The sequence below is a fragment of the Dryobates pubescens genome, chromosome 12, assembly GCF_014839835.1.
Source record: "Dryobates pubescens isolate bDryPub1 chromosome 12, bDryPub1.pri, whole genome shotgun sequence".
In the NCBI taxonomy this organism is placed as follows: Eukaryota; Metazoa; Chordata; class Aves; order Piciformes; family Picidae; genus Dryobates; species Dryobates pubescens.
This window is the reverse complement of record NC_071623.1, coordinates 13,271,214-13,288,074: the sequence shown is the minus strand read 5'-3', so window position 1 is coordinate 13,288,074 and position 16,861 is coordinate 13,271,214. Positions and strand designations below refer to the sequence as shown.

General features: G+C 39.4%; 1 protein-coding gene across 1 annotated transcript in view; it reads right to left on the bottom strand.

The window, feature by feature from the left end:
* Positions 1-6,207: 6,207 nt before the first annotated feature.
* LANCL3 (LanC like family member 3) overlaps positions 6,208-16,861 on the bottom strand; it is a 34,717-nt gene continuing 24,063 nt past the window's right edge. Inside the window, exons 2-5 of the mRNA XM_054165920.1 lie at positions 12,030-12,153; positions 10,747-10,944; positions 7,743-7,950; positions 6,208-6,554 (exon numbers count right to left, since the gene is read on the bottom strand). Coding sequence (XP_054021895.1) covers positions 6,395-6,554; positions 7,743-7,950; positions 10,747-10,944; positions 12,030-12,153 — 690 coding nt within the window. The 3' untranslated portion in view covers positions 6,208-6,394. The remainder of the gene's footprint in view (positions 6,555-7,742; positions 7,951-10,746; positions 10,945-12,029; positions 12,154-16,861) is intronic.

Sequence of the window (16,861 nt, the reverse complement as noted above, 5' to 3'; positions counted from 1 at the left end):
TCTGCCACTATGAAGCTTAATATTATCACTGCTTTTAAAAGGCTATAAAATCTAGTGTCTATTATAATCTGCCATACAAAACTAATACAATAAACACATTCTGAAAGATCACAGTGTTTAAAACATTAGAGGAGCAGGAGTCCTGCTTTGAAACAATAAGGTGCATTTCTAAAGAATCAAATCAATCTTGATTCTAAGGGCCTGTACCATCTTATGGCTGTGAATAGCTATTACACTGAGAAAACAATGTAGGGTGCAGCACATACTCAAATAAATGCCCTACTTCAGAATATATTGAATAATCAAGTGTCACCAACACAAACTAGACATGATACAATGCCATTTAAGTTCCCTATACTTTTTACTGGTAGTGGGATTCGTGTATATTGCAGACATATTGAGGGAAAACGAATCTAAAACTGCTATCAAATAGAGCGCTGCATATGCAAACACCTGTGCTTTCCTCTTGCTATTACACACAAGCCTTACTACTGACTTGTATGTAAAGATAAGATTGTAGATTGGGCTCTGGAATGATGCAGTTTTGCCCCTGTTTCACATGCAAGGAAGGACCTAACCTTGCATGCTTGAAATCAAGTGGAGATTCACCACTGACATCAGCAGGTGGCAAATCAGGTCCTTAAAATGAGTGCAGGAGGCCAATCAGTGACATTATTAGAGGAAATCTTTCATCTCTCATGTAATGAAGACAGAAGCAGAGTTCAATTTTTGGTCAGACAGCCTTTCTCTTCCATATGAAGTAGAACTGAATTTTTAAAATGAGATTGGTTTTCTATTCACTATGGGATATAACTGACTTCAGGACTTCTACATAAAATTTTCTGGGGAGTATTCATGTACAGTCATGCAGTGATGCTGCTGAATATCACTGCATTATACAGCATCTTTTATCCAAATATTATTATACCACTAGGCAAAACGAGTTCTTAATTAATTTCCTGCCACTATAGTTGGTATTGCTGTACTTGACCTAAATGCCTCCACCTTCTCCTTGAGTCATGCAGTGAACAAAGTCAAGGGACTCCCTTGTAAGTACTAAAAATAAATATAGCCATATATGTTTTCAGGGAGATTGACTTTTTCCAGAGCATGATGTAAAATGTTAAATACACAGAGTACGAGACCAACAGTGGCATCAGTGACAGTAACAAATCAGTCAGGTTTAATAATTCAAAGGCAGGTGAAAAAGTTGGTGCACGTTGGCTTTTTGGATCTGTTGTTTCTTTTTTTTAACTGCCTAAGCATAGATAGTGTACATCACTTCTATTCCATTAAATGATAGGGGTAGGCAGTAGGTTCATCTACAGGCAACTCCTTCACTGGCTGACTTTTTTCAGTGTATGATGACATTGCTGTAATGGCAATGAAGTGATGTTCAAGGCAGCTAAAACCTGTACAATGCACCTCTACCTCTATCTGTGCAAAGAAGCAGACTGCACTGGTCTCCTGGAAAATGTTTATTCACATCTCTAAATTGCTGTATTGTTCTGTGGGCCCTGAGCAACTGTGGCTTATGGCTTTGAAGTATACTGTTCCCTCAGTAATGTGAATTTTGGTCACTTTCTTATTTCTTTTCAATTTAGCTTTTTGCTGCTTACTACCTAGTCCAGGACATACTTATATAAACTGAAATGTCTTGTCAGAGCAATCCAGACTGTTCTGGTAGCCAGTAATTGCTTATCAATGTCATTCTTCAAAGGAAGATAACTCTTTAAAACCTACAGGGCAGTTCTTATTCCTGATCTACTAATCTTCCTACAGATTAGAATATGCACTCATGCCTGTGAATATTCAAAGTATGTAGGAGAAGATGATAACTGCACCTGAGATTTACTTGGCAGACCTCAGAGATACACTCTATCCATGGATCTTACAGGTCCAAGTAATGAAGGTATATTCTCAGAACACATGCATATGCTAAAATAGGTCATTTTTTGCATAAAACACATAGCATTTTGGCAGATGCTATAAAATAATATGCAGAGAACAATACAAGTCCGAAAGTTTCATTGCCATTTGCACATACTGCACCTGAATACATCAGATACATAAATTTTGTTGGTTTTTTTTTTTTTTCCCACAGTGTTTGAGAAACTATAGTCAGTATTCTTAGCATATTCTCTACATGCCTATATAATTGCTACTAGAAATCAAAGTGGCATTAGTTAATTTCAGGGAACAGTAAACAGGGTGACTCTTTTGTTTGCGTTCACTTGTGCATATTTCCCAGAACTAAATTATTTAAATGGGTATTTTGGGGTGTTTAGCCATTTTACTTTGTTTTGATTGTCTTAGTAGAACTGAGATACTAGAGAAGTGAACAAGCTCCCTAGAAAGTCTGTTGTATTTAATGATGTAAACCACCAGTGACAGATGTATAATGATTTTTCCTTAGCGGGTGGGAAATGGCAGAGCCCATTAGAAGCAGTCACCTGGGAGTGTAAAATAGTGTAATGCAAATAAATGGAACACACCTCTTAAGCAAAAGTAATCGATCTTATTTTCAAGAACAAAAGACCTGGGCTGCTGCTTCAGTCTTCTGAAGTTATTCCTAAGCTGGGAAAGTCAGGGAAACTAAAGAAAACAACAATGCAGACAAAGCAGATATTGAAAACAGGGGCACAAAACAATTACGTTATCATGCTGAGAAGTTGTGAGTAACAGAAAAAAAAATAAAGACACATTTCTTAGAACTTCACTGCTGAAACTTATTGCATCTGGCTCTATAAATCCTGAGATCACTAAATCTGGACATTACAGATCTAGTTTTCCCCCAAATTATTCCATGACAATGATCTATACATGCCCTACCGAACAGTCATGAATAGTGGCTCCTTAAACTGATTTGTAATCTACAGGTTTACTCACAAACAGCACCACACAAACACAGCTACATCACGAATAAGCACCAATACTCACACAATGCATCTTCTTTTCTTCAACAGCATAATCAGAAATACTAGTATATCACTTCAATTCCTATTGCCTACATTTTAGAAACTAAACACACTCAAGAAACTAATGTGCAAACATGACATAGTAACTCGTGTTTTACACTTTGAGAGAGGCTTCTCAAGTTTCTGGTCACAGTCTTTTGTCACAGCACCATGGCAGAATCTGCTGAGGAATACTTTTTTTTTTTTTTCCCAGTCTGTTAGGGCCTGATTTGGGATCAGGAGGAGACAGCACCCTGCTGACAATGTCTAGTGAAGGTTGCATGATTGATTTTGTCAAAGCAGTAAGAAGGGAACACAAAGAACCTTATTTCTTATTACTCAAAAAAGTGCTGATGGCTCTGCTCAGGTTGCTTTCCTGTCAATGTCTTAAAAGCCACAAATAAAGGTTGCAACAATATGTAGGTAACAGCATATACAGGGGGAAAAAATAAATAACAAAACCAACAAAAAACCCCACCAGACAGAGAATTAAGAGGAAAAAGATGACAAAACCCCTGTTTATTTAATGACTGACATTTTCAGAAGAGCCCTGGAGTGTATTTATACTGTGTTCAGAAGCTATGACTACAGCATATTTAGCAGCTACCTTTACCCAGCTAGGCAAGGTAAGAAAATCCACAAAGTCTTAAGAATGAGCTCAAACTGCCATGTCTGATGAAACAGATGAATAATTATGTTCCAAGATTTTACAAGATGCATGTTAATATGTTAATACTCTCAGGTGAAGTTTTAAATCATATATATGCTACAATATTAGCATTCATGACTTGGTCAGGATCTAAGTTACTGTACTGATTTATTGTGCTCTACATTTATTTGAGGCTTTGGCAAAGATTTTCTTCTTCAAGCATCTTCTGAGAAGTATCTAATTGGAAACAATTAAATGTCATAGCCCACTGATAATTAAAAAGCAGGCACTAGGGACAAAATCAAAAGAGGATGGTTATTATTCTGATATGTGTAAATTCCGTTAAGGCTTCAATTTGGAGTTGTTTAGGGGTTTTGAGGATGTAGTTAGAACACAGCGATTTTGTTTTATGTTTGCATCTCTACATAAAAAGACTTGGAAATAAATGTAAGATTACAACAGCTTGAGTCTGGATTATGGCAGAATCTATTTGTCTGGCTTACAGTAAAACAAAATACAGGTACACTAGCTATCTAAATGCTATGGCACAACTGTTGTAACTTACATCTTTGAGCTGAGTGACATTACCCTACAGCAAAAACTGAGACTGAAAAGCTGTTGACCACGGGAAAAAAATGGACAGGACAAGTTTTACCTTCCTTAAGTGTTCAGAAAGGTTCCAGTTATGAAATGTATGAGCCACCTGCACTACAGGAAGCAGCTAGATGAAAGTCCTAGTGGACTTCAAATCTTCAGCACTGACAACTGACTTAGCTCCGATCTAGCAGGAGCACTTCAGCATGGCCAGGCAGAGCACATGCACATCTCCACTGACATTTTGATGAAGTTTCACAGGTACTCCTCCCTATGAAATACAGCCTCCAATGTGTACACATCTCACTGCTCAGAGTAACAAAGTGACATCAATGTATTTCTTAGAAGAACTTTTATCCCACAATTCATAATAAATACATAACAACTGTAAATTGAATTTTAACATTTCCATTCACTAATGAATTCCTAGATTCTTAACAAACTGATACAGAACTGCATTGCTTTATCCACCAATGAAATGTGGTTACTTCTATGATTAAGTAATTAATTAGAGCTGCACAGTGCAAGACAAAATAGCAGAAATCCTAATCTGCAGCTCATAATAATGCAAGCCATGTCATTAAAATAACAGTGATATGAGTAGGAATGGGATTAGTATATTAAAATGCAGAAGGATTGCAAGACCTGGCTTCAACTTACAGCCTGATCAAGGCCCACTAAAATTAAATGGGATTTTAATGCATTAGGCATTAAAAATAAAGAAATTGTAATCTCCTTCAGCTGAGAATACAGAAAGAGAGACTGCATTGTTTGGCAGTGCATGTAGGTCAGGTTTTTTCCCCCTAACTTCAATTTTTGATATAAAGGTCTTCCCAATCTGTCTTTAAAGATAATTGTATTACATTATTCCCATACAAATAAAAATAAATAGTAAATACATTTTAAATACAGATATTGATTTTATACTTGTTTTGGTACAAATCTACATCAGCATTTTCTTCAGCTTTCAAGTACCATGTTGAATATGTAATATATATAAACCAGCATATAATGGCAACCTTAAGTGCTAGTGCAACTAGTGTTGAGCAACCCATTTGTTTCTATAGCTACAAATCATCAGGGCATATATATTATTCTGTTAACTTGGAAAAGAAGCAATTTGGAGGTTTGTTATCAGCTTTTTCTTAAGGTTTGCATTCAGTTTACAGTGTTTTGCAGTCAACAGTTCATCAAGGAAAACAGATTTTCCACTCCCTGAAATACACATGTTATTGTTCAGAAATGCTGCTCTAAGTAATTAAGCTTTAAAGGAAGCTTTTGTATTACTGAACAATACTTATCTACTAATGTTGTACTGTGAAGAAAGCATCTGCCAACTGTATCTTTGCTGTAGAACTTTTCAATCCAAGACTTCTCTATGGCTCCACTCATCTTCCCTGTGACAGGGAAAGTATTGACAAGAAGTGATATGGTTACAGTAAATCTGTAAGGAGGCCAGCTCCTCACCACAGACTGAGCTCTGAAAGGAAGGGTCAAATTCAGTCCTCATCTACATATATGAAACCCCACTAGCTGAAATGAACCTGTCAAACTGCTGGCTCAATATATAACTATCTACATTATATGCATATGAAGATGAAAGAGCTCCAAGAAACTGGCACTTCTAACACTTTACTAGAACTAGTAGATGTGGTTTAGGTTTAAAAATCCCAGATTGTGCCTTCATGCAGTGTAGTGACATGTCTAGGACAGCCTCCCCAATAAGAGCATTGCTGCATGAAGACTTGCTTTCACAGGTGTCTTTTTAAAACCTACTGGATACATCACTGTTTCTTCTTTGCATGTCCCAATAATTCTAGCTTTTGCTTTTTTTCTTCTTTTTTTTTCTTTTCTCCTGTGTAACCACCAAATGAAAAGGTTTGATAATGCCCCTTTATCTGTCACTTGAATAATTAGGGTTTGCTTATTACAGCCAAATATTTTGCCCGTCGGATTCAAGTATTCCCCCCACCCCGCCCTTTTCTTTTCTTTTCATTTACCCTTTTTTTTTGACCACACACTTCCCTCCCAAAGCCCTAATGTATTTTCTTTTTCACCTGACTCCCAGCTATGTTAAGGCTAGCGTTAGTGGTACCACTGGCTTGTTTTGTAAATAGCCTCTCTTGACAAATAAGTAAAACCACAGTTCCCTCTCCCACCGCCACTAAGATGTGGCCCTGCAGAATGTTACTCTCTAGACGAAGACACTGAAGAGAGGAAACTCAGCTTGATTGGGTTGCAGCAAGTCAGCCAGGAAACACACAGTTCCTGAGAAGCCTTCATACAGACTATATACACTTTCTAATGCCCGGGAGCCAGCTTTAAATTCTTCTGTAAATAAGAACTCTGCAAACCTAAGAAACAGGAAAGGAAAAAAGTCTGTTATTATTGGGTGTCTCTGTACATCTGCTTGCTGTTTGAAAGCACCACTTTAGTAACATTCAATGATTAAAAAAAGTAGAATGATCATTATTTAACCTTACGTGGAAATTTTACACTCCCCGATAGCCACAATAAATTGAGGTCCAGAAAAAGAAAAGCAGAACCTTTGCAGACTTCATGTGTGCTATGCTTCTTTGAGAGCTATGAACCCTTTTTTCTGATTTCTATGAGACATTTTATTAAACAAATACTTTCGAATAACTTTTATCTTGGTTGTTATTTCCACAGGATGCATGCAATGTTTTGCTTCAATGCAAAGAATTCTGTCATGCTGAAATAACTAAACAAAACTTCTCAGTTCAAAGCAAATGGTTGAAAATAAGTTGCCCTAATTACCTCCTCATTATTCCATGCTGTAAGGAAAACAGTAAAAAACATTGACTATTAGCTTTTCAAACATGCATAGGAAATTAAGGAAATAAAATTAAAGATAATTGCAGGACTGTGACAGAATTTCCAGTGGGATATACTTTGCATCGGGACAAAATGGAATCAGCCTCACTGGCTAAGCTGAATAGAACAGTAGCACAGTGGCTAAAGAGGGTAATGGTAAATTTAAAAACCCCAGTAAAGTAAGAGCAAATCAGATCCCATACTTATTTTCCATGTTTAGTAACAAGGGGTAGTGTTAAATGCCCTGAACATCAGAATAAATCAATATAATGAACAGCACCACATTTATCTCTGCTCCTGGACTCGGGTATACAACTTGGCTGTTCTAACCTCACGTCGAGATCTGCATGCATACTGTTCCTCCACACAGGTGTGTTGGGCAGGGAGGGAGGCATGCTGGAAGAACCCACTGCTTCTCATGGAATCACAGAATGCCAGGTTGGAAGGGACCCCAGGGATCATCTGGTCCAGTATTTCTGGGTAACAGTATAGTTTAAATGAGATGGGCCCAGCAGGCAGCCTGGCACAGGCAGCCTAGAAGCAGGGCTGCAGGGCTCCTGCCCCACAATTCAAGAGCTAGAATTGTACCCGAAGTTTAACCACTTAGGATGCATCCATAGGTGGTGACTACAGATTCTGAGGAGCTTTGCAAATGTTCCTGAGACTTTCCAGTTTTACCCTGAACCCAGAAAAGCAGGAATGCTAACCTCTGTGCCCTGTATATGTATTTTGAGTTTCCAGTGAGCCTATACAGCAGCAGGAACACATAAGCACTACCAGCCACGCCATGGCAGATTCCAGGTCCCTTCTTCAGCAGGCCTTTCTGCCAAGTTAGCTCTCCACAGCGGATACAAGTGTCCAGATATTGAGGCTTCTTGGAAACCAGGTAGGCTTTGGCAAACAGATAGGCAATGCCTAGGAAAACAACAAGCAAAATTGTCTGTTGGAAGAAGTAGGCCAAAGGTTTCATAGAACACCTAGGAAAATTAAAATTAATATGTGAAAACCCTGCAGTCTCATACTCTGTATGTCAACACTGCATACATATATACACACATATATGATACATACAGAGGAGACAGTATCTGGAATATGCTAAAAAGAACACGCTAAGATGCACTTCTCCACTCTCCGTGGCAATACCACTTCCAATCTTTTCACTGTATGGCTGAATTCCAGGGTTCAGGCTAACATTCCCAGTCTCTTACCAACTTAAAACAGAAGTCACATTTTCTTCGCCTTTTAAACAGTCAACTCTTAGCACTGTCTTCTATTGGTTTTGAATCCCCATTCACCTCACCTAGCTACACTGACCAGAACAGAAGGATGTGCAAGATAACTTGTTACATTAGCAGCAGATACATTTTTTTACTGAATGAGAAAAAGAAATTGCCTTTTCTTTTTTTTCCCTTGTCACTGAGGTCCATACTGTTTTATTGTGATTTTAAACAGTGGTGCATAATAACTTCTGTTAAAAAAAAACCCAACAAAATAAAACAAAACTATTTGGCTAATTTTTAGAGGAAAGTCAAATAAATTAATCATAATCTTCAACAGCACACTGCACAGCTCAGTTCATGGAAACCTTAAAAGACTGCCTGTGACACCTAACCAAACTGAGTGCCTAAGGACATGTTTACTTGTGGCCTGAATATAATATACACTGAAGTATGTGGGCCCATGACAACCTCCTGAGGTTCAACAAGACCAAACACAAGGTCCTGCATCTGGGTCAGGGCAATCCCAAGGACCAGTATAGACTGGGCAATAACTGGCTTGAAAGCAGCCCTGAAGAAAAGGACTTGGGAGTGCTGGTGGATGAGAAGCTCAACATGAGCCAGCAGTGTGCACTTGCAACCCTGACAGCCAATCCCATCCTGGGCTGCATCAAGAGAAGCATAGCCAGCAGGTCCAGGGAGGTGATTCTCCCCCTCTACTCCACTCTGGTGAGACCCCACCTGGAGTACTGTGTCCAGTTCTGGAGCCCCTATTACAGGAAGGATCTGGACATACCAGAACACGTCCAGAGAAGGCCCACGAGGATGATCAGAGGCCTGGAGCTCCTCTCCTATGAGGACAGACTGAGAGAGTTGGGGCTATTCAGTCTGGAGAAGAGAAGGCTCTGAGGAGACCTTATTGTAGCCTTCCAGTATCTGAAGGGGGCTACAAGAAAGCTGGGGAGGGACTTTTTAGGGCATCAGGTAATGATAGGACTAGGGGGAATGGAACAAAACTAGAAATGGGTAGATTCAGATTGGATGTTAGGAAGAAGTTTTTCACCACACGGTTTGGTGAGACACTGGAACAGGTTGCCCAGGGAGGTGGGTAGAAGCCCCTTCTCTGGAGGTTTTTAAGGCCAGGCTGGATGTGGCTCTGAGCAACCTGCTCTAGTATGAAGTGTCTCTGGCCATGGCAGGGGGATTGGAACTAGATGATCCTTGAGATCCCTTCCAACCCTAACAATTCTCTGATTCTAAAAGTGTCGTTGTAAACTACATGTGCATTATTAACCAAGAATAGTGATGGAATATGGGATTTTCTGGGGAAGAACGATAGGAATTAATGAATTTACATCTCTCTAAAGTAACATCTTTATGCCCTTTGCTGTTCTGGCACTTTGTTTCACTGCATGTGTCTCCACTAACTGTTAAACCAGACAAAGAGGACACCTTCCTTGCAGGTCTCATCACTAGGCCAGTCATGCCACAGAAGTAATTTTTCCCTCTTAAAAATAGAAAAGGTTGGAATACAAAAGATGTTTTCACTTCAATTACAAAAGCTGTTTTTACTTCGCTTCATTAGAGTGCAAGAGCAAGAAGCTTGTTCCTTAATCATTCCAACAAAAAGATAAGTAGAAAGCACATTTAAGGGGTGTTAATTATAATATACTCTTTGTGATTTCAATAGAACACCTTTAAAAGCAAGGCATCGATGCTCACAGACATATTTTAATAAAAGGAAGCTTTTCTGTAACCTTCTAGGTTCACCATACCAAGCCAATGTGACTAGTTAAACATTAAATTCTGCCTGGGGGTCAAAAAAACCAATTTCAGTATGCAGCATTACTTGTCAAAATTGCTAAGGTATAGATAAATTCTGAACTGACAGACATCAGCCCTACCTCATGAGCCCAGACTAAGGGCTGATTCTCTTTCTCTCTGAAAAGCCATTTTATGTCTGACTTTCAGAAAAAAATGCCTCTTAGCAGTACACACTCTCCTTCACATGAAAATGTTTTGGTCAAATGTATGCATTATCCATATAATAAGGGCAGCTAAACTTTGATTCTGATAGGTGGGGGAAGCTATTCTGAAGGCTTTCCCAAAACTTACAGATGTGTCCGCCTCAATCTTCCTTCACATACTGTTTCTCTGTCCAGCATATGCTGTTTTTTGACTCAGTTGTACAATTCTTTGAGGTCTTGTCATGAAAGGTGGCAAGAGTGGAAAACATAGTTCAAGATGACCAGAATTTTTTCAGCTGTGATCACTTGTGCTTGTAAGGTAGAAAATAAGCCTATCCTTCCAGCTTCTTCAGCACTAAATAGAACTCTCATAACTGGAAGAATAAACCTAAATAGTTTGCCTGCCTCTCACAAAATGTCAAAATTGTTCAAATTTAACCTGAGATTATCTTCTACATAGAATCCCCTAACAATGCAAAGCAATAGGATCAGTACCTGGCCCTTTGTAGCATCAATGGAAAACAAACCTGGAGCTCCATGACACCAGTGTACAAGCTCATTCTCCCGTTCAATAGTCTCTCCCAGCTCAGGAGGCCAGTTGCTGTTCTGTTCTTGGTCCATAAGAAAATCAACACTCTGCCACACAAGCTCCTGATCTGCTGGCTGCAGGTACTCATAGTAAGAAAGCAGCATCTGAAGGATTGATGAAAGCCCATGTGCTGCACCTGAAAACAACAGCAACAGTCAAAAGAAGAGGGTGGATTTAGAACCAATCACCATCATGCTGCAACTTTCTCTTTGGGCTTATCTCCTTGTCAAGTCCACGGCTCTATAATCTTCTTTATGTATGTTACAATAGTGCTTGCAATAAAGTTTTTTAGGTGCATGACATTATGATTTGTTATTACTTCTGTCTTTACCAGCTCCACAAGCTAAGCAAAAATGCGTATGAATTTTGCCTGTTCTCACTCCGATGTGACTGAAACTCAGTGTGTTAAGTTACACTGAACCTAAACTGAACACTGTTTCAAGAGGTTACTCTTCTCGATAAACTACTGAATCTGGACCATTATTCTGAAGTCTTTGTTGAACTCAACTTGAAACTGGAGCATAAATGATACTCCCAGTGTCAGTCAGCTAAAACCTGCAGCTCAGTGCAAGAATCGTTTGTAGCTGCAGGGTCTGTGAAGAAGCAGCACCACTCAGTGACTTCTCCCTCTACTCCCCTGCCAGGGACCTCTTAACATCTGAAAATCAATGTCACGTTTTCTGCAGTGTGATACTGTGCCTTGGGGACTTCTCTAAGGATCTGCTCAATGACTTCACTTCAGATGGGCTCCATGATGGTTAGAAGATCATGATGGCTAAAAGCTGCCCACATGCCTGAGCTGCACTGCTGCAGTCAAAAACATTTTGCAAGCCCCTGCGTGGCAATGGAAACTTATAAATATCCTCTCTTGGGACAGTTCTGTCTGGTAAATTTCTCCACACAGGCATGCACACCACACCTCCTGCTGCCTCCATCTTGCAAGGGCAGATCTACCAGGGCAGATGGGAGAAGAGGGAATGAAGCTGCTGCCTGCTGCTCTCCTGGCGTAGCACAGGCACCTCTTGCATTGCACCAGCACTAGGCAGCATCAGTCCTCCCCTCAGTCCCACTTAGCATTTTTAGGAGGCTGGATAACCTCCTACGCTGTAGGGTTTATATAGTTTATTGCTGGTGGCCCTTTTTTAAAATACTTTTAAGTGTCTACTGACTCAGCATCTACACACAGCATCACTCTCAAAGTAGTTGGCATGTTTTACTCACCAAGATACTCTGTTCCATAGTAAGAATACATGAGTGGGATTGGTTTCCTCTTCTTCACTGCATACTGCTTTCCTGATTCTAGTATGGCCAGGCAAATCGATTTTATTTGTGCTGGGGTCAGCACCTAGAAGTATCAAAAGAAACATCAAGTCTATGATCATAATTTCTAGACATTTTCCAAGACTTTGGTTTTCTGCTCGTATATACTAGAAAGTAAGGCCTTTAATCTTATGAGCATGCCATAAGGTACATCATTATTAACAGTAGCTTACATAAACCAGTAAATTTAAGCAACATTTCTCCAAAACAGTTTCATCCCATCTCAGCAAAGTGAATGTCAAATCTTCAGATGCACAGAAGAGGTGAAGAGACACACTAAGAGCTCCTGCCCTTCCTTCCCAAAGATGCACCAGCCTGATGGATGCCAACAAAAAACACCTGGCAAGGTGCAGAACAACAGCCTCCAGACTGGAGGAAGAGACACCAGGAGAGGACACAGGAAAACAGACCTACAGAAGCAGCATATTGGGACATACTGAGCTAAACAGACTTTTCTCAGTCAACAGAAGAGGAAGGAAGAAGATACTAAATGTTATTGAAGAACCCACTTATGTAGGTTCAGAGCCATCTTAGTAAAAGAATCAGACCCTCTTGCTTCAAGAAAATACTAAGAAAAATGCAGTGCAAGACAGATTTCTATGAAGAGGGTCTGGATGTGTTTAAGGGACTTTATAATCACAAACAGGTCAACAGTGCTCTGAGAAATGACTAATGCCTTACTCTTAGTAGTGCAAAAAGTAATATTGACAAATACACTTCACCATAACTTTTCCCCAGTTAGTGACCTAAAGCATTCAGTGAGGAATTGATTTTTACAGGTTTTAACTACAGCTCTAATTATATGCAATTCACTGCAATTGTCTGCAATGTCCTCTGTCAGCCACACCTGTACATTATTGACCAATACCTAGGTCATTTAAATAATGTAGTGGAAGTAGTGTTCTGGCTTCAAGGGAAAGCCTGTATGGCAGCTGTACAATACAAAACTATACAAAAATATGTTTCAACTTATGAGAAGGGAGAAAGGGGAAAAAAAAGTGACAAAAATGAAGCAGGAAAAAAGGCTGGAGAAATACCCTTGACAAGATAAGCAGTAATCCTAGAACTAAGTGGAATATCAAGCTCATGTCTTTAAAATGTTCCTGAGCACGTTTGGTTTTGCTGTACTTTCTCTTATCGTAGGATTTGCACTTCTTCAGGTTTAAAAAATACAGTTAGCATTAAGTATGGAAGCAACATCAGTTATAAACTGTATCCTCTCATCTGGCATGTAAAGTATGCCTTGAATAATTAATGTCACTTAGAATGTAACTGAAAACTAATAGCTGAAAAATTGTTTTTCATCTTACCTTGCTCCCTGCTAACAAGGCATTTTACGACAGCTACTCCAAATGACTACGGTATTTGCACAAGCTGGAGAATGACCTACTTCTGATCTTGATCAGTGCTTTTTAATGTTACTGCAGTAGAAGTAAATTAGCCATTAACATCTGGAGACTTTGCTCATTTCCAGTCATTTTTAAATGAATTGATTTAGCTTCACTGAGTTTAAAGAAACAGTTTAAACCCTAAGTAAACGAGGAGATCAGAGACATGGCGAGACAGAGAGTGTTCTCTCCACAGCTCTCATTTTACTCTCTTGCACTTTGGGGCCTGGTCCTCCAAACTGTACATTTTGTAAAATCACAGAATCACAGAAAGATTCAGGTTGGGAAAGACCAAGTCCAGCCAATAACCCTACTCTGCAAGGTTCACCCCTAAACCATAGCCCCAAGTACCACATCCAAATGACCAGCTGAGTAAGGTAACCCTCTTAAAAACTGAATGGGAAGGATAAGATTCCCTAGTTGTAATTCTGGAAGGCAAAGGCACACTGATAAGAAAAATCACAATCATTTTCCAGATGTAATGGTTCCTTTCCTTAATAAATCAACTGTCTCTCAATACCAACCACATTTTGCTATGCTTGTTTTCATGTCTGGTGCATTTAATTTTTAAATGGAATTAAGAACAGTTTTTTAATGCTGATTGTGTATTTTACATGGATTTAAACTAGCCCCCAAATCCAGCCTTGCACAATGCTGCATAAAGAAGTGTCAGCTATCAAGAAATGCATTGTTCACCGTTTTTTAATATAAAGTAAGGGTGAAGTCAAATACTTAAGCACTAAGATTACTTAATTGTATAGCACAGCATAGCCTTTTGGCTGGCATAATGAAATATGCTAACAAATATCACCTTTTTCAGAATGCAAAAAAAAAAAGAGCTCACATGCAAAGCCAGATTTGCATTAATTTAAGATGCAATTATTTGCAGTTATTTAAAATTGTGATTAGAATGGCTAATAGAAATCACTCTGTCCTGACCCACTTCCAAATGGAACAGAAATGAAAATAATCTGTATGTTTTGGAAACAGCTTTCTCTCTGGTCACTCAGCCTGATCTGGACACTTAAGGCAGGTAGGAGAAAGAAAATTCTTTTGCTGACTCCAAATATCTCTTACCAAGTGCCTCAGTTGTGGCCATTGTAGGGCTGCTGCCTCTTTTCCAAAACACTTATATATGAGGGATTTGTATTTGATCCTTCTTGGAGGAAATGGTTGGCTGGAACACAATTGCATCCTAGGCTGCATCAAAAGAAGCACTGCCAGCAGCTTGAGAGAGGCGTTCCTGCCACTTTGCTCTGGTGAGACCTCACCTGGAGTACTGCATCTAGCTCTGGAGCCCTCAACACGTGAAGGACATGGTCCTGATGGAGAGAGTCCAGAGGAGGGCCATGAAAATGGGCAGGGGGTTGGAGCACCTCTGCTATGAGGACAGGCTGAGGGAGCTGGAGTTGTTCAGCCTGGAGAAGAGAAGACTCTCTGGAGACCTAGTAGCAGCCTTCCAGTACCTGAAGGGGACCTACAAGAAGTCTGAAGAGGGACTCTACAAATGTCTGTAGTGACAGGAGGAGGTGCAATGGTTTTAAATTAGAGAAGAGTAGAATTAGAGTGAATGTTAGGAACAAGTTCTTTGCCATGAGGGTGGTGGAACACTGGAACAGGTTTCCCAGGGAGGTAGTTGAGGCCCCATCCCTGGAGATATTCAAGGTCAAGCTTGACAAGGCTCTGAGCAACCTGATCTAGTGGAAGATGTCACTGCTTATTTTGGGGGGGGTTGGATTAGATGACCTTTGGAAGTCTTTTCCAACCAAAACCATTCTATGATACTATGATTAGTGGCCTTCCAAAGGTTGAATGATGAGAGATCACATTTAAGATCTCCAGCAGCTTGCTGAACTTCATTTCAACTAAACCTGTGTAAAGCCCTCAGATTTCTCTCACCTTCACCTGTGTTCAGTCTCTGTAGTCCCCCTCATAATAACTTTAATAAAACATCTAAAATCTTAGGACCAAAATAACCATCACAGACTACATTAATCATAATCACAGATGGTGTAGTGTGGTTCTACAAAGATCGTTTTCATTTCACTGTAGTTGCAATGCCTCCTTGCCCCTGGGAATGACTGAAGCAACAGGTTTAATTAGTGATGGCAAAGAAATAGACTGATCATCCCAAAGGCTTTGGAAGAATAAATTGCATATTGATATCACGTCCTCTGGTCAAAGCTGTCTGATGCTTTGATGGAGAATGAAGCAAATACGAGAATATGCTGCCCAGAAAAAATATAAATCATGTCTGAGTCAGCCACATTTTTTGAGAAACTTCTTGAATGTCATTTAGCATAAGCTGGATAAAAATAAGCAGGTAAAAATATTATTTATCATGTCAGTACTTAGTCAAAATACTACTGACACAAGAAGATATATTGCTGGTGTTTTAATATTTTAGCTATCTCCTTTTATATTTTTAAAGACACCACAACCTACCCTGTCACATTAGAAATGTTCATTTTAGCCTCCTCACTAGACCCAAGTTTGGAACAGATGCATTCCACAGTCCCCCTGCAATTTCCTGATCAATTGGTTGGTGGAGTTCTTTATTTTATGTTATAAATAATTGTTCAGTGATGCTGTATGCTGTTAAACAATTGTTCCGCTCATACTGGTGACAGCTGCATTCCCATATACCTTTTAATTTAAGAACAGCATCTATAATACTTAGTTTTTGCACTGCTGCCTGTGCCCTGGAGCTGTACTTATGCTGAGGGGGGGGGGGGAAAACCCAGAAAACAACAAAAACAAACCAATAACCCCCACCAAATAGCCACTGCAATTGCTTCTAAAACTATCTTTGTTTTTCTCTTGTGCTACTGCAGGCAGTATACCTTCTGCCATTAAGGCACTCCAAAATGTGTGAATTATTTAAGGCAGGTACTTATTCAGTAAATCCCTAGTAGAAGTCAGGAAGGAAGTGCTCTGTCTACAGCAATCACAGAACACTGTCTTTTTATTGTTGCTGTTAGCAATCTTTCTCAACCTGAGATCCTTTAGTTGGAAGTAAATAATTCCACAACTCCTTTTAATCTGCTAAATGGTATTTAGTAGGATATTGGCTATTTAGTATATTGGCTATGGCTATGACATGTGTTTCAAAAATTGCAGGCAGAATTCTTGACCTTGAGGATTAGGCAGAAAGAAGCAGGACTAGTTCTCCTTTGCTTCTGATTAAAATAACATTTTCAGCACATCATTCAAACCTCTGAATGCTTGCTGTGAGTCCCTTGGCTCATGAGTTGCCTTCTGAAAACCAGTGCTGCATAAAACTGCATAATGTATTGAGTAGGTTTGAGAACTGTAGGCTTTTAATTATTTTTTTTAAAATCTGTA